This window comes from Mustelus asterias, chromosome 23, assembly GCF_964213995.1.
Source record: "Mustelus asterias chromosome 23, sMusAst1.hap1.1, whole genome shotgun sequence".
Taxonomy (NCBI): Eukaryota; Metazoa; Chordata; class Chondrichthyes; order Carcharhiniformes; family Triakidae; genus Mustelus; species Mustelus asterias.
Window position 1 is genome coordinate 18712224 of NC_135823.1, and position 23237 is coordinate 18735460.

The 23237-nt window shown below is 45.1% G+C and overlaps 1 protein-coding gene across 2 annotated transcripts in view; it reads left to right on the forward strand.

The window, feature by feature from the left end:
- Nucleotides 1-23237, forward strand: part of pemt (phosphatidylethanolamine N-methyltransferase) — a 128083-nt gene that overhangs the window by 42051 nt on the left and 62795 nt on the right. For both annotated transcript variants that reach the window (XM_078240062.1, XM_078240063.1), the window contains exon 3: nucleotides 15190-15305. In XM_078240062.1, coding sequence (XP_078096188.1) covers nucleotides 15190-15305 — 116 coding nt within the window. The remainder of the gene's footprint in view (nucleotides 1-15189; nucleotides 15306-23237) is intronic.

Here is a 23237-nt window from a genome sequence, read left to right on the forward strand (position 1 = left end):
ACCTCTATAAGATCACCTCTAAGCCTCCTACGCTTCAGAGAAAAAAGTCCCAGTCTATCCAGCCTCTCCTTATAACTCAATCCATCAAGTCCCGGTAGCATCCTAGTCAATCTTTTCTGCACTCTTTCTAGTTTAATAATATCCTTTCTATAATAGGGTGATCAAAACTGTACACAGTATTCCAAGTGTGGCTTTACTAATGTCCTGTAAGCCTGGCGAAGTGATCAGGGATGAGATGAAGCCATGTGGTGGCGGGATTTGAATAGAACATACAAAGTTGAGAATTTAAAATGTGAGGGGTGTTGCTGGGCTGGGAGCCTATATAATTCAGTCAGCACATGGGTGAAGGGCGAGTAGAACTTAGTGTGAGTCAGAGTACCTACTGTAGAGCTTAAAGGTGAGCTTTATTGAAAATGAAAGATGAGGGGCTGGCTCAGAGAACATTGAAATAGGCAAGTCTGGAGATAACAAGATAATCAATGAGGGTTTCATCAGGAGATATACTCAAGAAAGAGTTAAGACAGGAAATACTACAGAGGTGAAAACAGATAGTCAAAGAACAAAAAAAACAAAGAATAATACAGTACAGGCCCTTCAGCCCATCAAGTCTGCACCAACACATGATGCCTTTCTAAACTAAAGACCTTTTGCCTCTACGTGGTCTACATCCCTCTCTTCCCTACCTATTCATGCACTGTCAAGATGCCTCTTAAATATTGCTATTGTATCTGCTTCTACCACCTCCTCTGGCAGCACATTCCAGGCACTTAGCACACTCTGTATAGAAAAACTTGCATCTAATATCGCCTTTAAACTTTCCCCCCCTGTACCTTAAACCTATGTCTGCTAGTAATTGACATTTCTACCCTGGGAATAGTGATGGTCACGCTTGCATCTGATAAGTTGAAATACGCATTTCAACAAAACTCTTAACAAATCGCAGCTGAGCCTCAATGGAACACATCAATCAACAAATGACAAACAGAAATGAAGACCATCAAGTAGTAGTCAGGAGATAGTAATGTTCCTAAGTCTCTGATCTCTTCTCAGTTACTCTGGGTTCTGAATTGATTCTGGTTCTGGATTTGTAGTAATCCACTGCATTGTTATTTCTTCATGTTGTCTCATGTAGCATATACAGTGTGAACAATTGATAACTACTAGACTAACGTTTATTGTACAAACTATAGTCAACAAAACAGGCACATGGAATAAGCAGATCATTTTTCTTTTAAGTCACCATTGGCTGAAATAACTGAAGATGTTCCTTGAGGTTTTGGGGCAGTAAAATACAAAGCAATATCTTGGATTTATGCAACCCCTTCCACAATCTCAGGTCATCTCAAAATGCTTCACCGCCACCAAATTGGAGTCACAGGCAGATTACAAGTCCACTTCTCTTTACTTAGTCGGGAGTGGCACATTTTTTGCCTGACTTTGTGAATCTGGCCTGGTGAGAAATGTGCAGTGTGCTGGCTCCAGGGACTCTTCAATGCATTGGGGGAAGTCCCCTTTTTTATCACAGTAGCTGCCATGAAACAGATACTTTGAGAAGCCAGGGAGAAGGTAAGAGTACAAGGTAAGCAGGAGAGTGGATAGGATGAGAGGGAGCAGTTTGGTTGGGTCGGGAGTATCGGGTGGTCATTTGGGGAGTTGGGAGGTTAGTCAGGGAGTGGGCAGTGGTCGAGTGGTAGTTGGAGATTGTGTCAGGTTAGTCTGATTGGAGGTGATAATCTGGAGATATTTGGGGGGGTGTCGGTTCGTCGAAAGGCAGTGGAGAGAGTAGTGAGGGTGTGGGGTTGTAGTCGTGGGATCGGGAGGGTAGTCGGGGATGGAGGTGTAGTGTGGGGGGTGGTCTTGGAGATGTGGGGGGAGTTGTTGGTGGGGTTGCAGGGTGATGGGGCGGATGGAGTTGGGGGTCGAAAGGAGCCATGAGGGGGCATCGTCGGGGGAAGGGGGGTGAAGAAGGGAGGGGGAAGGAGGGGGGGGTGGGTCCAATGTGAGTTGTCAGCACCATAGTTACCTAAAAATTAGAAGTGAATTTAATCCTTCTAACTTTTCCTGGTTAATGATTCTGCTAAGAGAGTCGGATCCACACAAAGTCTCTGGAGTGTTGGGTCGTTTCCAGTGCAGGGTAATTTTTCATCAGAAGTGTAAACGTCTGGGGCAATTCCTGTGCAGTCCTTGTCTGGGATCTCCAGAGAGGGTCCCCCTGTGCAGCGCCTGGGGTACCTCCTGGATATGACCATACCCGGAGTCCAGAAGTTCTGGGCTTATTTGTTATCTGAAATGTTGCAGTGTCGGGAAATGCAGCTGTCAATTTTCTACAAGTTGAGACCCCACAACAGCAATGAGATAAATAGCCAGCTAAACATTTTATTGGTGGTGTTAGGGAATAAATGTCATTCGGACATCAGGAGAACTCGATGCTCTTTGCTGAATAAAGCCATGGCGTCTCGGAGAGGGCAAGCGGGTCCATGGATTAACAACAGTGCTGCCCATCTTCAGTACCGCATTGAAGTGCCAGCCTCGCATATTTGCTGGACCCTATAATCTTTTGATTCAGTGGCAAGAATTCTACCACTGTTGTCTAGTTTGACCCTAGAAGGTTATGTGCTTCTAAATAGATACCTTTGATTTTCTGGTCAGTTACTTTCTTGTGTCACAAAATATGGAGTAAAGTTTATTTGAAGAATAAGGAATATTCTGGCCAATAGGTTTCTTTGAAGCAACACCACCAAAACGAAGGAGCATCCAATTATTGTGGGTGAAATGTTGCTTTGGATGAGATTTTGTTTTGCGGAGATTGGCTAGTAAGTTCATTCATATAACATGTTCTTGCACAGAAAAATTCCCTGCACGCCCTGAGAAATGTGATGACCAGATTATATAAGTGCAGGTTTTCATTTATTTACAAGGTTGCATAGAACATAGAACATTACAGCGCAGTACAGGCCCTTCAGCCCTCGATGTTGCGCCAACTTGTGAAATCAATCTAAAGCCCATCTAACCTACACTGTTCCAATATCATCCATATGTTTATCCAATGACCATTTAAATGCCCTTAATGTTGGCGAGTCCACTACTGCTGCAGGCAGGGCATTCCAAGCCCTTACCACTCTCCGAGTGAAGAACCTACCTCTGACATCTGTCCTATATCTATCACCCCTCAATTTAAAGCTATGTCCCCTCATGCTAGCCAACACCATCCGAGGAAAAAGGCTCTCACCATCCACCCTATCTAATCCTCTGACCATCTTGTATGCCTCTATTAAGTCACCTCTTGACCTTCTTCTCTCTAACGAAAACAACCTCAAGTCCCTCAGCCTTTCCTCATAAGACCTTCCCACCATACCAGGCAACATCCTAGTAAATCTCCTCTGCACCCTTTCCAATGCTTCCACATCCTTCCTATAATGCGGTGACCAGAACTGAACACAATACACCAAGTGCGGCCGCACCAGAGTTTTGTACATGTCCTCCTGGCTCCGAAACTCAATCCCTCTACCAATAAAAGCTAACACACCGTACGCCTTCTTAACAACCCTATCAACCTGGGTGCCAACTTTCAAGGATCTATGCACATGGACACCGAGATTTCTCTGCTCATCCACACTACCAAGTATTTTACCATTAGCCCAGTACTCTGTAATCCTGTTACTCCTTCCAAAGTGAATCACCTCACACTTTTCCGCATTGAACTCCATTTGCCACCTCTCAGCCCAGCACTGCAGCTTATCTATGTCCCTCTGTAACCTGAAACAACCTTCCGCACTGTCCACAACTCCACCGACCTTAGTGTCATCCGCAAATTTACTAACCCATCCTTCTACGCCCTCATCCAGGTCATTTATAAAAATGACAAACAGCAGGAGCCCCAAAACAGATCCTTGCGGTACACCACTAGTAACTGAACTCCAGGATCAACATTTCCCATCAACCACCACCCTCTGCCTTCTTACAGCTGGCCAATTCCTGATCCAAACCGCTAAATCACCCTCAATCCCATGCCTCTGTATCTTCTGCAATAGCTTACCATGGGGAACCTTATCAAACGCTTTACTGAAATCCATATACACCACATCAACTGCTTTACCCTCATCCACCTCTTTGGGCACCTTCTCAAAGAACTCAATAAGGTTTGTGAGGCACGGCCTACCCTTCACAAAACCGTGTTGACTATCCCTAATCAAATTATTCCTTTCTAGATGATTATAAATCCTATCTCTTATAATCCTTTCCAAAACTTTGCCCACAACAGAAGTAAGGCTCACTGGTCTATAATTACCAGGGTTGTCTCTACTTCCCTTCTTGAACAAGGGGACAACATTTGCTATCCTCCAGTCTTCTGGCACTATTCCTGTAGACAATGACGACCTAAAGATCAAAGCCAAAGGCTCTGCAATCTCCTCCCTTGCCTCCCAGAGAATCCTGGGATAAATTCCATTCGGCCCAGGGGACTTATCTATTTTCACACTTTCCAGAATTGCTAACACCTCCTCCTTATTAACCTCAATCCCGTCTAGTCCAATAGCCTGTATCTCAGTATTCTCCTCGACAACATTGTATTTTTCCTGCGTGAATACTGATGAAAAATATTCATTTAGCGCCTCTCCTATCTCTTCGGGCTCCACACACAACTTCCCACTACTGTCCTTGACTGGCCCTAATCTTATCCTAGTCATTCTTTTATTCCTGACATACCTATAGAAAGCTTTAGGGTTTTCCTTGATCCTACCTGCCAAAGACTTCTCATGTCCCTTCTTGGCTCTTCTTAACTCTCTCTTTAGGTCCTTCCTGGCTAACTTGTAATTCTCAAGCGCCCTAACTGAGCCTTCACGTCTCATCTTTACATAAGTCTCCTTCTTCCTCTTCACAAGAGATTCAACTTCTTTAGTAAACCACGGTTCCCTTACTCGACCATTTCCTCCCTGACTGACAGGTACACACTTATCAAGGACACCCAGTAGCTGTTCCTTGAACAAGCTCCACATTTCAATTGTGTCCACCCCCTGCAGTTTCCTTCCCCAACCTATGCATCCTAAATCTCTCCTAATCGCATCATAATTTCCTTTCCCCCAGCTATAACTCTTGCCCTTTGGTATATACCTGTTCCTTTCCATTGCTAAAGTAAATGTAATCGAATTGTGGTCACTATCACCAAAGTGCTCCCCTACCTCCAAATCTAACACCTAGTCTGGTTCATTACCCAGTACCAAATCCAATGTGGCCTCGCCTCTTGTTGGCCTATCTACATACTGTGTCAGGAAACCCTCCTGCACACATTGGACAAAAACTGACCCACCTAAAGTACTCGAACTATAGCTTTTCCAGTCAACATTTGCAAAGTTAAAGTCCCCCAAAACGGAATACTTGTTATACAGAGGAACAGAGGATCCAGGGGATCTCTGCTTATCACTTCTAGCCGTCACCCACGTATCATAATTTCTAGGAGTAGCTACCTCCCTGTAGATTCTATCTATAGCTGCCTCTGCCTCCCGAATGATCCTGAGTTCATCCAGTTCCAGCTCCAGATCCCTAACACGGTCTTCAAGGAGCTGGAATTGGGTGCACTTCCTGCAGGTGTACTCAGCGGGACACTGGTGTCCCTCACCTCAAACATCCCACAGGAGGAACATTGCACTGCCTGCACTGACATCCCTGCTAACTTCGCGAACTAAGAAACGAAAGAGAGAAAAAAAATAGCTTAGCCATCACTGATATTACCTCAAATTATATTGAAAGTATGTTATGCAATTATGACTTAAAGAAGTCATGGCTTAAGGATAATTTTTCAGGTTTATGCCACCCACAAAGAGTCTCATACACCTGCTGTTCATAATCATGAAATCGTGCACATTATTTTAATTTTCAAAACACTAAATGGATAAATATGAAATTGTGGATGAAAGGGCCATAGTTTGTGATCCATTAGCTGGTGAATACAACCTCGCCACTGATAGCACAATCTTAGAAGATTTAAACAACTTCCTGGATCTTTATATTTAAACCATTTTTAATGGCTTAAATGCTATTAAATGGATAAAATTACACCTTCAAAGCTTCTGGAATGAATTGGTGTGCATAAGGAAGCTGCTGCTGGATTGGGAAAATTAGTTTACCAGTGAACTGTAGGCAGATCCAGGGGTGGTTTGATAAAACCATTCAGGGTGAAGATGAGGTTTATGTGAATTAACGGTCAAACTGTGATCGAACACATCACCCTGTACAATACATGGCAAATATGACCAAGACAGAGCCCCTGGATTTCTAATAACCCCTTCCAGTTGTCAGTAAACATTTCAGGTAGCTTGCTGATCCCAGCTGGCACTAAGAGGCGATGGCTTTTTGCCAGTCAAGCTTGTAAAAGAAATTGGAGGAGGGCAAACAGTGATTGGAAGCAGCATGCAAATTTAATCAGAAGGAGTACCACTGAACCACAATAATGCAGGTTAAAATGAAAAAATTAACTTACCTTCTCAGTCAGTCACAAACAAATTTTGCAGAGGGAACTCCAAGTAGGCACCAGGCCTCAAATTTTAAGGTGCAAAGGGCACAATGGCTGTTTCAGATGTATGCTCTGGTCATCTATGTAATGTGAGGAGTCTAACAACACCAGGTTAAAGTCCAACAGGTTTATTTGATAGCAAACGCCACTAGCTTTCGGAGCGCTGCTCCTTCGTCAGGTGGAGTGGGAGATCCCACTCACCTGACGAAGGAGCAGCGCTCCGAAAACTAGTGGTGTTTGCTACCAAATAAACCTGTTGGACTTTAACCTGGTGTTGTTAGACTTCTTACTGTGTTTACCCCAGTCCAACGCCGGCATCTCCAAATCATCTATGCAATATCCATAGAATGCTACAGTGCAGAAGGCCATTCAGCCCATCGGGTCTGCACCAGCCACAATCCCACCCAGCCCCTATCCCCATAACCCCATGCATTTACCCTAGCTAGCCCCCCTGACACTAAGGGACAATTTAGCATGGCCAATCCACCTAACCCGCACATCTTTGGACTGTGGGACGAAACCCATGCAGACACGGGGAGAATATGCAAAGTCCACGCAGGCAGTGACCCAAACCGAGAATCGAATCTGGGTCCCTGGCACTGTGAGGGCCCCCCCCAAAAAAGGCCCTGGGCTGGTCTGGGATTTGAACCCAGGACCTTATGCCTTCAAATGCTTTTACCTTAAGCGAGAATCATACCCCTAGACCAACGAACCTACAGCCAAAACCAACGAGCTCTTGCGGCACAGCCGTAATATTGGACTCTTACATGTCCATTTTATACGTGTAAAATCGACATGGTACAAGCAAGTCTCTAGGTGCTGATGCCCTAACATTATTGCCTTACTTGGTCACTCACAATCGACCCCATCATGCTGTAGAATAAGAATTCTAGGTATTACTGCTTTTCTGCAGTAAGTAGCCAAAACTCTACGAATACTATGTAAAAACATGACGTTTACATCCCAGCTTCCTGGAATAATGATAATTTTCTGCAAGTGATTTTACTGACAATGTTGGTTACTTCCCAAGACTGTCAAAATCTTCAAAAGAGGAAATGGACAACAAAAATAGGATATATGTGGGAATAGGCAAAGTGCCCGATTTAGCTCATACGCTTTATTTGTTATTTTGGTTGAAGAAATAATTTTTAAAATAGCACTTCCTAAGAAAATTGAGAATTTACTGTAAACAAATTACAGAAAAAGCACAAAGTAATCGTAAGTAGGACAGATGTTTCTTTAAAATTGGATAATTGGAACACATTCTGGGGAAGGTGGGACCTGTACAAACAGGACGGGGTGCACCTGAACCAGAGGGGCACCAATATCCTGGGAGGGAAATTTGATACGGCTCTTCAGGGGGGTTTAAACTAATTTGTCAGGGGAGTGGGAAAAGGAGTTGTAGTCCAAAAGTCAGTGTTGAGGGTGGTGAGGTATTGGGGAAGGTATCAGGGTCAAAGGTGGGTACCGGTAGACAGGTAGGTGGGTTGAAGTCTGTCTACTTCAATGCAAGGAGCATCCGGAACTTGGGGCGTGGATTGGTACTTGGGACTACGATGTTGTGGCCATTACAGAGACGTGGGTAGAACAAGGACAGGAATGGTTGTTGGACGTTCCGGGGTATAGATGTTTCAGTAAGTGTAGGGAAGCTGGTAGAAGAGGTGGAGGAGTGGCATTGTTAATCAAGGATAGTTTAACGGCTGCGGAAAGGCACTTCAAGGGGGATCTGCACACTGAGGTAATATGGGCTGAGGTTAGAAATAGGAAAGGAGCGGTCACGTTGTTAGGAGTTTACTATAGGCCCCCAAATAGTAATCGAGATGTGGAGGAAGAAATTGCTAAGCAGATTATGGATATGTCTGGGGGTCACAGGGTAGTTGTCATGGGGGACTTTAACTTTCCAAATATTGATTGGAACCTTTGTAGGTCAAATAGTTCGGATGGGGCAGTTTTTGTGCAGTGTGTGCAGGAGGGTTTCCTGACACAATATGTGGATAGGCCGACAAGAGATGAGGCCACATTGGATTTGGTACTGGGAAATGAACCGAGCCAAGTGTTAGATTTGGTTGTGGGAGAGCACTTTGGAGATAGTGACCACAATTTGGTGTCTTTTGTTATTGCAATGGAGAGGGATAGGGCCGTACGGCAGGGCAAGGTTTACAATTGGGGGAGAGGTAATTATGATGCGATTAGGCAAGAATTAGGGGGCATAAGATGGGAACAGAAACTGTCAGGGAAAGGCACTAATGAAAAGTGGACCTTTTTCAAGGAACAAATACTGGGTGTCCTTGATAGGTATGTCCCTGTCAGGCAGGGAGGAATTGGCCGAGTGAGGGAACCATGGTTCACGAAAGAGGTGGAATGTCTTGTGAAAAGGAAGAGGGAAGCTTATGTAGGGATGAGGAAACAAGGTTCAGATGGCTCGATTGAGGGTTACAAGTTAGCAAGGAATGAGCTGAAAAAGGGGCTTAGGAGAGCTAGGAGGGGACATGAGAAGTCCTTGGCGGGTCGGTTCATGGAAAACCCCAAGGATTTTTACTCTTTTATGTGAGGAATAAAAGAATGACCAGGGTGAGGTTAGGGCCGGTCAAGGACAGTAGTGGGAACTTGTGTATGGAGTCAGTAGAGATAGGCGAGGTGATGAATGAATACTTTTCTTCAGTGTTCACCAAGGAGAGGGGCCATGTTTTTGAGGAAGAGAAGGTGTTACAGGCTAATAGGCTGGAGGAAATAGATGTTCGGAGGGAGGATGTCCTGGCAGTTTTGAATAAACTGAAGATCGATAAGTCCCCTGGGCCTGATTAAATATATCCTAGGATTCTTTGGGAGGCAAGGAATGAGATTGCGGAGCCTTTGGCTTTGATCTTTGGGTCCTCACTGTCCACGGGGATGGTGCCAGAGGACTGGAGAGTGGCGAATGTTGTTCCTCTGTTTAAGAAAGGGAATAGAAATGACCCTGGTAATTATAGGCCGGTTAATCTTACTTCGGTGGTTGGTAAATTGATGGAAAAGGTCCTTAGGGATGGGATTTACAACCATTTAGAAAGATGCGGATTAATCCGGGATAGTCAGCACGGATTCGTGAAGGGCGAGTCGTGCCTCACAAATTTGATAGAATTTTTTGAGGAGGTAACTAAGTGTGTTGATGAAGGTAGGGCAGTTGATGTCATATACATGGATTTTAGAAAGGCGTTTGATAAGGTCCCCCATGGTCGGCTTATGATAAAAGTGAGGAGGTGTGGGATAGAGGGAAAGTTGGCCGATTGGATAGGTAACTGGCTGTCTGATTGATGACAGAGAGTGGTAGTGGATGGAAAATTTTCAGATTGGAGGCAGGTTGCTAGCGGAGTGCCACAGGGATCAGTGCTTGGTCCTCTGCTCTTTGTGATTTTTATTAATGACTTAGAGGAGGGGGCTGAAGGGTGGATCAGTAAATTTGCTGATGACACCAAGATTGGTGGAGTAGTGGATGAGGTGGAGGGCTGTTGTAGGCTGCAAAGAGACATAGATAGGATGCAAAGCTGGGCTGAAAAATGGCAAATGGAGTTTAACCCTGATAAATGTGAGGTGATTCATTTTGGTAGGACAAATTTAAATGTGGATTACAGGGTCAAAGGTAGGGTTCTGAAGACTGTGGAGGAACAGAGAGATCTTGGGGTCCATATCCACAGAACTCTAAAGGTTGCCATTCAAGCGGATAGAGCTGTGAAGAAGGCCTATAGTGTGTTAGCTTTTATTAACAGGGGGTTGGAGTTTAAGAGCCGTGGGGTTATGCTGCAACTGTACAGGACCTTGGTGAGACCACATTTGGAATATTGTGTGCAGTTCTGGTCACCTCACTATAAGAAGGATGTGGAAGTGCTGGAAAGAGTGCAGAGGAGATTTACCAGGATGCTGCCTGGTTTGGAGGGTAGGTCTTATGAGGAAAGGTTGAGGGAGCTAGGGCTGTTCTCTCTGGAGCGGAGGAGGCTGAGGGGAGACTTAATAGAGGTTTATAAAATGATGAAGGGGATAGATAGAGTGAACGTTCCAAGTCTATTTCCTCGGGTGGATGGAGCTATTACAAGGGGGCATAACTATAGGGTTTGTGGTGGGAGATATAGGAAGGATATCAGAGCTAGGTTCTTTACGCAGAGAGTGGTTGGGGTGTGGAATGGACTGCCTGCAGTGATAGTGGAGTCAGACACTTTAGGAACATTTAAGCGGTTATTGGATAGGCACATGGAGCACACCAGGATGATAGGGAGTGGGATAGCTTGATCTTGGTTTCAGATAAAGCTCGGCACAACATCGTGGGCCAAAGGGCCTGTTCTGTGCTGTACTGTTCTATGTTCTCAAATAAGTTCTCCCATGGTAGCCCAATGGTTGCTCGAGGGCATCCCAGCCACGCCCCAACAGCAGACTCCTTCAAACCAATGGGAAGCTGAGCACGGACTGTGGATGTGGAAGAAGACGATGAGGGTTCTGTGCAGCTTGCAGTTGTCTTCATCATCCATGGCATCCCCAGCCCCTTAGAAGGAGCACCTGTGATGCAGGTCCCAGTGACAATGGATGTCCTTACAGAACTGCAGGTCGCGCAGTCATGGGGGCCCAAACAGCTGCCTGCACACTGAGGCCAATCCCCACAGGCCTTACGAGTCAGAGCATGAGCAGGCCGCCTCTATCTCCTCCGAGGCAACAGGGAAAACAGTTTTTAGGAGTGTTTGCTCTCTGGGCTCCATGTTGCATTGATCACTGAATGGATCACTGTGTCCATTATCTTTCATAGTTTGTAAATAATTTGTCACACTCACAATTTAATTAAAGTAATTGTTTCGATGTTTAACATGTTCTTTACAAATCAATGCCAAAACTATTTACAATGTATACATATATCAGTAGGTTTTCGGCAGTGCCAGTGGAGACTGCAGCCAGTAGACCATCTCCATGTGTCAGTAGAATTGTGAAGTATGGTTGACCTCCTTGTGAAGGTTCATCACTTTTTATATATACATTCATGGGACATGGGCGTCGCTGGCTGACCAACATTTATTGCCTATCCCTAGCTGCCCTTGGAGGGCAGTTGAGAGTGAACCACATTACTGTGGGTCTGGAGTCACATGTAAGCCAGACCGGATAAGGACGGCAGATTTCCTTCCCTAAAGAGACATTAGTGAACCAGATGGGACTTTCCGACAATCGACAATGGTTTCATGCTTGTTAGTAGATTCTTAATTCTAGATACTTTTAATTGAATTCAAATTCCACCATCTGCCTTGGTGGGATTCGAACCCAGAGCCCCAGAACATTAGTTGAGTTTCTGGATTAATATTCTAGCGATAATACCACCAGGCCATCGCCTCCACTGATGCAGTGTCAGGTTTGTCTTCAGTTTTCAACTACTTAGGGACCTTTGACTGAACCATTGCTGGATCAGTAAGTCTCCTACAACAGAGCTTGCTGCATGGATCCTTCGCCGACTTCCCAGGCATGTCACTGCAGCCCAACCTGTGAATCGGAGTCTTCTGAGATCTTTGGTCCTCCTTCTCCCTCACCCTGCTGCTGTTCCACTTGCCGCAAAGACATGGTGCTTTGCTTGTGATCTGTGTCTTCAAACGTCACTCCCTTTTGCTGTGCCATGTTGTGCAGCGTGCAATTTTTATTCATTTACGGGATGAGAACATCGCTGCCCTCCATTTCAGAATACATTTGAGAGTCAACCACTCTGACTCTGGAGTCACATATAGGCCTGACTGGGTAAGGATGGCAGATTTCCTTCCCTAAAGAGCATTACTGGATCAGATGGGTTTTAGAACAATCCACAGTGGTTTCATGGTCATCAGTAGACTTTTAATTCCAGATTTTTATTGAATTCAAATTTCACCCTTTGCCTTGGTGGGATTTGAAGTTGGGCCCTCCTAGAACCATAGAACCATAGAAAATTACAGCTCAGAAACAGGCCTTTTGGCCCTTCTTGTCTGTGCCGAACCATTTTATGCCTAGTCCCACTGACCTGCACTTGGACCATATCCCTCCACACCCCTCTCATCCATGAACCCGTCCAAGTTTTTCTTAAATGTTAAAAGTGACCCCGCATTTACCACTTTATCCGGTAGCTCATTCCACACTCCCACCACTCTCTGCGTGAAGAAGCCCCCCCTAATATTCCCTTTAAACTTTTCTCCTTTCACCCTTAACCCATGCCCTCTGGTTTTTTTCTCCCCTAGCCTCAGCGGAAAAAGCCTGCTTGCATTCACTCTATCTATACCCATCAAAATCTTATACACCTCTATCAAATCTCCCCTCAATCTTCTACGCTCCAGGGAATAAAGTCCCAACCTATTCAATCTCTCTCTGTAAGTCAGCTTCTCAAGTCCCGGCAACATCCTTGTGAACCTTCTCTGCACTCTTTCAATCTTATTTACATCCTTCCTGTAACTAGGTGACCTGTTCTGGGTCTCCGGATTGCTAGTGCAGTGACAATACCAATGTGCTACTTCCTCCTCTATACCACCACCGTGCAGTGGACCCTGGAAAGTGTGCATTGCAGAGCTCCACCACAGTGGCCGAGGCAACCAAACCTCATCTTGTGTGAAGGTGGCTCTCCTTATGGTGGTGATGGGCATTTGTTCATGAACCTACAGGGGTGTTGGGAACCACCTCCTTGATCTGTATCTCTCATCAGTCAGAATCCAATAATATACCTATGGAGTGGGATGGAAGAGCTGACGCAGGCTTGATTCCTGGCAGCTGCGTGGAAATCATGCACAGACGTGGAGGAAGTACTTCCTACGGTCACACTGCTGCTGGATATTGATAAAATGGTAGGCCTTTCTATCGATGAATCTGTCAGAGCTATCCATTGATGTCTTGTTGGCAACATATGTGCAATCAACCGCATACTGCATGTTAGGAAATCCAGCTATTGTGGGAAAACCTGTTGCCCTCTGCGCTTATGAGGTCGCATCCGTTGGGAAACTAATGAAATCAACCAGCCTTGCAAAGAGGACATCTGTGACGACATGCATACAGCAATGAGCAGGACTGAGACCAAAATATCCCACAGAGGTCAACAGCTGGACCCTGAAATAATCCCGCAGTGAAAATATTCAGTGCCACCTGTTATCTTCAGTGCTACCAGTGGGGTCTGTGTTAGCATTTTGGTTAAATTAGAGGTCTCTTCTGTCCCCATGAAGATCTGGACCTATGTCTTTCATTGTCGCTGAACCAAGTTTTGGCTTTGCCTTATCCACTTTCCAACTAAACTTGATGGATAGTACCCAAAATTAGAACTTTGTTTTAATTCTAAGGACACTAAGGCTGATTGCAGTGACCGGATTGAAATAAATGTTTTTAAATGCCTTAAACAAATAAAACAGTGGTGTGCTTTTCAACTACTTAAACTCACTGTTTGTGCTTGAGTCACATATTCAATATGTGTAGTGTGAGAAGACTATCTGCATGTTCAAAACATAAGAATGACTAAACAGGAAATAAGTTTCCATTTCATACACATTGAATATCCTGCAATGGAGAATTGGAATGCAGTGGCATCTCTTGGGAGAAACAGAGTTCATTTTTCAGACCGAAGACTCTCCAAAGATGCTGAATTCCCCCACTGAGTGTTTCCAGCATTTTCTGTCTGGTTTCTAGCATCTGCAGCATCTGGACAGCACAGTGGTTAGCACTGCTGCCTCACAGTGCCAAGGACTGGGTTCAATTCCGGCCTCGGCAGCTTGCATGTTCTCCTCTTGTCTGTGTGGGTTTCCTCCGGGTGCTCCGGTTTTCTCCCACGTTCCAAAGATGTCTGGGTTAGGTTGATTGGCCATGCTAATTGTCCCTTTGTGTCAGAGGGATTGACAGGGTAAATACTTGGGGTTATGGGGATAGAGCCTGGGTGGGATTGGCGTAGGCTTGATGGGCCAAATGGCCTCCTTCTGCACTGTAGGTTCTATGAATGGCCTCCTACCTGCACTGTACGGATTCTATGATCTTGCTTTCTCACTGCACAATTGCACCTGCTATCCCAGTTGCATTTAGGTGATGCCAAAACTTGTAGTTGTCTTAAAAATTGGCTAAAAAAATTAATTTAACCCTATCTAAGAAGGTATGAATTTCAGATTGCGTGTAACTTTCCTGTGGATCTGAACAAACTGACCTTTGGGGCAATGGACAATATAGCTTCTCTGGTATAGGCGTGAAAATCCAAGATAGTTCTCTCTTGTTTCTCAGTCTTTTGCCTTTTGTCCCACGCCACTCTTTCCTCCACCCCTTCCATTTTTATCTCTTTAACTTTTTCTCCCTCGTCCACTCCACCCCACCATGCTGCCTTGCCTTTTAAGCCTTCTTAACCTGAATATTACATTGAGAAGGATTCAAATTAGCCATCAATTAATCCTTTCCGCCAACTACAATGGAACGGAAATTGTGAGAGGTTTATAACAGGCATCTGAGTGACGTTGGGACTTGGCAAAATTAAATTCTAGTTCCCTACTTTTAAATCCATGTGAAACCAAGAAAACTGACACTGTTTAAGTTTCCATAATGTTCGAGTGAATTTGTTGCCTTTTTTTTCTGGTTTCTTGCTATATCTTGTGAATGTGTAATGGATGGATTATACATTAAACATTAGTGCATTTTTATGTATGTCTGGTTTTTTTATGCATGTCTGATGTGTTGGCATATCTGTTTTAATTTGACAGGTAGGGCGGTGGGAACACAGAACAAGGTCGCTCACTAAGTTGTTTGGTTCCCCTTTCACTGCGTGTTACTCTGTAGCAATTGTAATTCTACTGCTGAACTTCTACAGGAGTTACAGGTGAGACAATAGTCCATAGTTACTTCAGAAAATGTGACGAGAGTGATTTTCTTTGTGCTAGCACAGATAGAACCATAGAATCCCTACAGTGCAGACGGAGGTCATTTGGCCCATCAAGTCTGCACTGACTCTCTGAGAGAGCATTTTATCATTTATACACTTTATAGGTAAAGCCACAATAAGATATTGATATGATATCATCTTTAAAAGAATCATTAGGATTTTCTTTCAAAAGTAATTTGTGCTAGGTGAGCATGGATTGTAATGTAATTTCTGTTGTTAGGTAGATAATTAATTAATTGAAAAATCAACATGGTGGCAAGCGTTGAATCGTAATGACAATACAAATGAAATAAGTCATAGTTATAGACAATCTATAAAATATAAAAAGATTGCACAATTATGATCATTTCAATACACAAATAATTACAATTCATTGCAAAATGCAGCTCTTCTTAATTTATAGAACAAAAATAAATGGTCTCCTGCACTCTGCGTTTTATATTGAAGTCCATAGATCACACCTTGCCATATGTTGAACATGTCTTGAGATTCACTGCGCAAACCTTGGATTCAGAAATTCAATTTTCGTACCCGGTAGCCTGAGGTTTCCATTTGGAATGGTTGACAATATAACATGTCTTATAGCCAGCTTCAGATGTTGTGTACTCCTGTCCTTATTGACGCACACATTCTGCAACATTTAGCCCTTGGTACTAAATGAACTGAATTACGAAAGAAATAGATCCAATTCCGATTTATTCAAAGTTTAAGATTGCTTTGCAACTCTTTGACTTGTGTGCACAATACTACACAGTTCTTGTTAGTGCTGGAAACTGACAGATCATGTCACTGTCATGCTGGAAGAAGTGAGGGAGGGCAGCCTACTCGTACATCTTCACTGGTCCTGGAGAAGCAGCATGCAATAATACTAGAGAGAAGGCTTGAACAGGAAGCAGAGTGCGAGACGTGGATGATCTGACACTTACAAAGGAGGCAATGCTTGATGTGTGTGTGCCACTGCGGCAGGCCCTGTGCCGTGGCAAGACAAGAAGACATGCAGAGCAGGATAATTGGATAGCTCCACTTCAGGTGGAGGGAGCGGAGGTAACTCTTGTCCAGTGCACGCTGTGGCTATGCGAGCACTGTCATCTATGGTTGTACTGATGGACCTGTTAAGTTGTCTGAATTATCATTGTGACCACCTTCTTGTTTTTCTTGAAGCGCCTTGTGTCTTGGGGACATAACAAGGTGATCCAGTGAAGAATTTAGCAGCCTCTTCAGCAGTGGGGAGTCTCCACAAAACCTGCACTGTCACATCAGGCTTCTGTAGCATCCACCAGCACAGATACACTCATGTCAAAATTGCAGTGAAGAGCACTGGGTAAGCAGCACATCACAAGTGAAAAGGAGGAGAGTGAGGCCGAGTCAAATGCTGGCACTTCCCCTCAGAGAACAAACACAGCCATTCTCCACAGGACAAAGATGCTGAGCTTCGAGTGAGTCTTTCTGGAACATCAGAGATGGGTGAGTTTCTGAACGTCGGAGATCCCTGAGATACCCGGGAGACTTGGGCAGTCAGTGGAGGAGCCCATTTGCAGTGCATGTGCTCTGTTACGATTTGTGTCCTCAGGCCCTTCATTGAGAGAGTGGCCACCGTCATAGAGAGGCACATGCAGCACCACTCTGGGTGCAAGGGCAGCATGCTGACATGCACAGAAAGGCTGAGACTCGTTATGTAAAGAATGTGTTGCTGATGGCGCAGTGATGTTTGGAGTGGCGAGTGCCAGCTGCATCCCAGCCGAAGGTTTCATCAAAAGCCACAGACATCTCAGCAGGATGCAGGTGCAATGGAGCAGGCTGTCACCACCTTCCCCTGGGTCACAGCAGAACTTTTGTTGGTCTCAGTTGGGAGAACTATGCTGTTGGTCGCACTTGATGGTCACCTGGATAGAGTTTGGTCTGATTTTACTGATTTATCTCATTTAAGTGATGTACAGTATTATATCAATCAGATTTCTGTGTTTTTAAAGCTTGCTGTGAAGACTGAAATGAAGGTTAGAGGTTGACAGTGAGGGATCAGGATCGGAGCCCTGGGCTTGATGAGATTGCATGGCCTGTGATGTAGGATCCTGGTGGCAGTGAAGAGCCAAAGCTCCATGTCTCCGTGTGGCAGAGGGACAGTTCATATTTGTGTGCTTCCTGGATAATTTATCTCTGGTGGAGGGTGAGTTTTGGAGTTCATAGAAATCATAGAAACCCTACAGTGCGGAAGGAGGCCATTCGGCCCATCGAGTCTGCACCGACCACAATCCCACCCAGGCCCTATCCCCACATATTTACTTGCTAATCCCTCTAACCTACGCATCTCAGGACTCTAAGGGACAATTTTTAACCTGGCCAATCAACCTAACCCGCACATCTTTGGACTGTGGGAGGAAACCGGAGCACCCGGAGGAAACCCACGCAGACACGAGGAGAATGTGCAAACTCCACACAGACAGTGACCCGAGCTGGGAATCGAACCCGAGACCCTGGAGCTGTGAAGCAGCAGTGCTAACCACTGTGCTACCGTGCCGCCCCAGTTATCTGCCATAGTACTGGGAGCCACTCCAGTCAAACATTGCAGAATCAGCAGTTCCCTTGCAGCCATGCCAACCTTCTCACCGTTGTGGAACATGGGATGATCTCAGTGTCTTCCTCCAATGTCTGGGCATCGGGCTACCCTTTCCCCTGTCTCATCCAGTGGCACAGTGGTTAGCACTGCTGCCTCACAGCGCCAAGAACCCAGATTCAATTCCGGCCTCGGGTCACTGTCTCTGTGGAGTTTGCACGTCCTCCCCATGTCTGCGTAGATTTCTTTTGGGTGCTCCGGTTTCCACCCACAGTCCAAAGATGTGCAGGTTAGGTGGATTGGCCATACTAAACTGTCCCTAGTGTCAGGGGGATTAGTAGGGTAAATGTGTGGGGTTATTGGAATAGTGCCTGGGTGGGATTGTGGTCAGTACAGGCTCGATGGGCCGACTGGCCTCCTTCTATACTGTAGGAATTCTCTGATTCTATAAAAATGATGTTCCAGGTCCTTCTCTTCATCTTTGTATTGTCATGTTGAGCAGCGCACAGTAGACACCCACAATACAGGATACCCTGGCTGGCTCACACTGGAGGGTACTACCTGACCGTCAAGGCAACAGAAGCGCATCATCAAGATGCCAATGGTCTGTTCAACACAAGTGCATGTGAGCAGATGACTCTGGGGTTGTAGCACCTCTCCGCTTCTGTGCTTGGTTACCCAGAACTGCCTCTTTAGAGTTTAATTCTTATCCCCCCAGCAGCCATTTATAATGTGGCACCTCTTTCAGGATGATGGAATCATGACAGCTGCCCAAGGACTGAGCAAAGATCTGCAAGATGTGCTTCTTGTCACAGACCAGCTAGTTAGTCAATGAGTGAACGGCTGACTGGTCTGTCGGTACCTTGCTGGCTATGTGGATGCAATCGATAATCCCGTGGACCTGAGATTATCGATTAATGGAGGTAGAGTCCACTCTGCCTACACTGGCCCATCGGTCTCAAAATAGATGTAATCCTTCACCCTCAGTAAATTTACACAGATAATGTCCCAGATACCACCATTACCCTTCCTGTCCCTCCAGCAGGACAGACCCAGCAGAGGTGGGGGCCACAGTGGCTGTTGAGAGAAAGTCTCATGGCAGCAGGTCAAATATGGGCAAGGGAACCTCCTGCTGATTACCACACCATCTCCTGTCAGCTCATGATTCAATACTCCTCCATGTTGAACACCACTTGGAGGAAGCACTGAGGGTGGCAAAAGTGCTCTGGGTGGGGGACTTCATGATCAAGAGTGGCTTGGTAGTACCACCACAGACCGAGCTGGCTGGGTCCTAAAGTCATGATGTGGAGATGCCGGCGTTGGACTGGGGTAAACACAGTAAGAAGTTTAACAACACCAGGTTAAAGTCCAACAGGTTTATTTGGTAGCAAAAGCCACAAGCTTTCGGAGCCTTAAGCTCCTTCTTCAGGTGAGTGGGAATTCTGTTCACAAACAGAGCATATAAAGACACAAACTCAATTTACAGAATAATGGTTGGAATGTGAATGCTGACAGCTAATCAAGTCTTAAAGGTACAAACAATGTGAGTGGAGAGAGCATTAAGACAGGTTAAAGAGATGCGTATTGTCACCAGACAGGACAGCCAGTGAGACTCTGCAGGTCCAGGCAAGCTGTGGGGATTACAGATAGTGTGACATGAACCCAATATCTTGGTTGAGGCCGTCCTCATGTGCGGAACTTGGCTATTAGTTTCTGCTCAGCGACTCTGCGCCGTCGTGTGTCGTGAAGGCCGCCTTGGAGAACGCTTACCCGAATATCAGAGGCCGAATGCCTGTGACCGCTGAAGTGCTCCCCAACAGGAAGAGAACAGTCTTGCCTGGTGATTGTCGAGTGGTGTTCATTCATCCGTTGTCAGACGCTGCGACAACGGATGAATGAACACCACTCGACAATCACCAGGCAAGACTGTTCTCTTCCTGTTGGGGAGCACTTCAGCGGTCACGGGCATTCGGCCTCTGATATTCGGGTAAGCATTCTCCAAGGCGGCCTTCATGACACACGACAGCGCAGGGTCGCTGAGCAGAGACTGATAGCCAGGTTCTGCACACATGAGGACGGCCTCAACCGGGATATTGGGTTCATGTCACACTGTCTGTAATCCCCACAGCTTGCCTGGACCTGCAGAGTCTCACTGGCTGTCCTGTCTGGAGACAATACACATCTCTTTAACCTGTCTTAATGCTCTCTCCACTCACATTGTTTGTATCTTTAAGATTTGATTAGCTGTAAGTATTCGTATTCCAACCATTATTCTGTAAATTGAGTTTGTGTCTTTATATGCCCTGTTTGTGAACAGAATTCCCACTCACCTGAAGAAGGGGCTTAAGGCTCCGAAAGCTTGTGGCTTTTGCTACCTAATAAACCTGTTGGACTTTAACCTAGTGTTGTTAAACTTCTTACTGGGTCCTAAAGGACATGGCTATTAGACTGGGACTGCAGCAGGTGGTGAGGGAACCAACAAGAGAGAGAAACATACTGCGCTTCATCCTCACCAACCTACCTGCCGCAGATGCACCTGTTTATGACGTATCAGTAGGAGTGACTACTACACAGTCTTTGTGGAGACTGTCTACACATTGAGGATACCCTCCATCGTGTTGTGTGGCGCTACCACTGTGCTAAATGGGATTTAGCAACACAAGACTGGAGGCAATACGGGCCATCATCTGTAACCTAATGGCCCGATATATCCCCCGCTCTGCCATTACCACCAATCCAAGGGATCAACCCTGGTTCAATGAAGAGTGCATAAGGGCACACCAAGATCAACACCAGGCATACCTAAAATTGAAGCGTCAACCTAGTGAAACTATAACACAGGACTACTTGCGTGTCAAACAGCATAAGCAGCAAGTAATAGAGCTAGGCGATTTCATAACCCATGGATCAGATCAAAACTCTGCAGTGCTGCCATGTCCAGTCATGAATAGTGGTGGACAATTAAACAACTCACTGGAGGAGGTGGCCCCACAAATACCCCAATCTTTAATGATGGAGGAGCCCAGAACATCAGTGTAAAAGATAAGGCTGAAGCATTTGGAAGACTTCAGGTAGAAGTGAACTGAATTGGACTAGCCATATAAATACTATGGCAACAAGAGCAGTTCAGAGGCTAGGAACCCTGCAGTGAGTAACTCACCTCCTGACTCCCCCAAAGTCTGTCCACTATCTACAACGTACAAGTCAAGAGTGTGATGGAATACTAAAGTTAAAAGTTAAAGTTTATTTATTAGTCACAAGTAAGGCTTATATTAACACTGCAATGAAGCCACATTCCGGCGCCTGTTTGGGTCAATGCACCTAACCAGCACGTCTTTCAGACTGTGGGAGGAAACCGGAGCACCTGGAGGAAATCCACGCACACTGGGAGAACGTGCAAACTCCACACACACAGTGACCCAAGCCGGGAATCGAACCCGGGTCCCTGGAGCTGTGAGGCAGCAGTGTTAACCACTGTGCCATCGTGCCGCCCAATACTCCCCATTTGCTTAGATGAGTGCAGCTCCAGAAACACTCAGGAAGTTCATCACCATCCAGGATAAAACAGCCCACTTGATTGGCACCCCTTCCACAAAAATTCAATCCGTCCAACACCGAACATTACTTAAAGGTTTTTCTTCTTTATACAGAATTGAGAGATCAGCACATGAAAAAATCAGCAAGAATGATTTTGGAATGTCTTCTTTTCACTGAAGGAAAGAACAGATAAAAAATAAAGGGAATAAATGACTAACAGACCCTTCCGTGCTCATTCTGTCTTTTAGACAGTGCATTCTAGTACATCACCTTCCCGATAACTAGTAGTCATAACTGCTGTGGGGCAGCAAGTGAGAAAAAACTGGCCAACTTAATCAAACTTCTGGGAAAGAAAGGCAATTACCAGTACAATGTTTCTGAGAATCAGAGATAAGGCCACTGAATAAGTACAGAGTTTGGTGTTAGTGCTAACCTTGACTCCCACTATCTACAGTTTTAAGCTAGTGAAAACCAGAGATGTGTGGATCATAAGTGTATCACATCTTCATTTTTCTTAGAAAACAGAGTCTACAAAGCATAGCATCGTAATGTTCAAGGCACAATTAACTACACTATGTATTAGCAGAGAGAATAAGACATTTTCAGATCATACTGTCCAGAATGTGGTCAACCAAGAGGCAGTGGTAGACGGTCCAAAGTGCAGGAATAGTGTAGAAGAAGACAATTTGGTACCCAGCTGTAGGGGCAACAGAATGCTTGGGTACAGGAACCTCTAACTGACAGAAATCTTTCAATAGATGAGGGTGCAGGATCTCTGAGTTGGACAATGATTATGACTCTGAGGAGGATGGTTCTGAGCAGCAGTCCAAAGATGTGTGGGTTAGGTGCATTGGCCATGCTAAATTGCCCCTTAGTGTCCCGGGATGCGTAGGATGGAGGGATTAGCGGGGTAAATATGTGGGGTTACGGGGATAGGGCTTAGGTGGGATTGTTGTCGGTGCAGACTCGATGGGCTAAATGGCCTCCTTCTGCACTTTAGGGTTTCTCTGATTATCATACTATGGTGCAGAGGACTATCCAAGTGGTATAAAATGGGTGGCTCACAAGAATAGCAGGTGGAAGATTCTTTAATCTGAAGATTAGAGATATTGCATTCTTGACCAGAATACCTTTCTAATGTCAGGGGGAAAAACTTTATGGAATGTGTGGTCAAACTAATAGAGATAGCAGAACAGCAGTGAATAGTTGCTGTTGCTACAGATAGAAGCAAAATATTGCAGATGCTCAAAATCTGACATTAAAACAGAAGATGCTGGAAGTACTCAGTAGTCAGGCAGTGTACATGGTGAGACAGAGTTATTTCAGGTTGGTGACCTCCTGTCAGAACTCAGTTCTGATGAAAAGTCACCAATCACTGTTTCTCTCGCTGCCCAGATGCTGCCTGACCTGTTGAGTACAGAGTATATTTGAAGTCTAACAAGGTGAGTTTAAGGAGATGCGCTATAGATTGAAAAATAGAATTTCAGGAAAATTAATGTCTGGAGTAGTTCTTGACATGTTGAGAAAAATTCTGAAACAACAAAAGGTTATACGAAAGGAACGCTCTTCACTTTAATCCAAATGGCGCCATTGTTCTTGAACAAGTAGGTAGACCAGAAAGGGAGTGGGGATTTAAACCACCCGGGCAGACTGGAGAAAATCAAGGCTCGGGTTGAGAGAAAGGAAGCAGACTTAATAGAGAAGGTGGAATAGCAGCAGAAACTCTTACTGAAAATATTTTCGGAGGAGAAAAGGAAAATAGAATTAAATAGCAATGTACT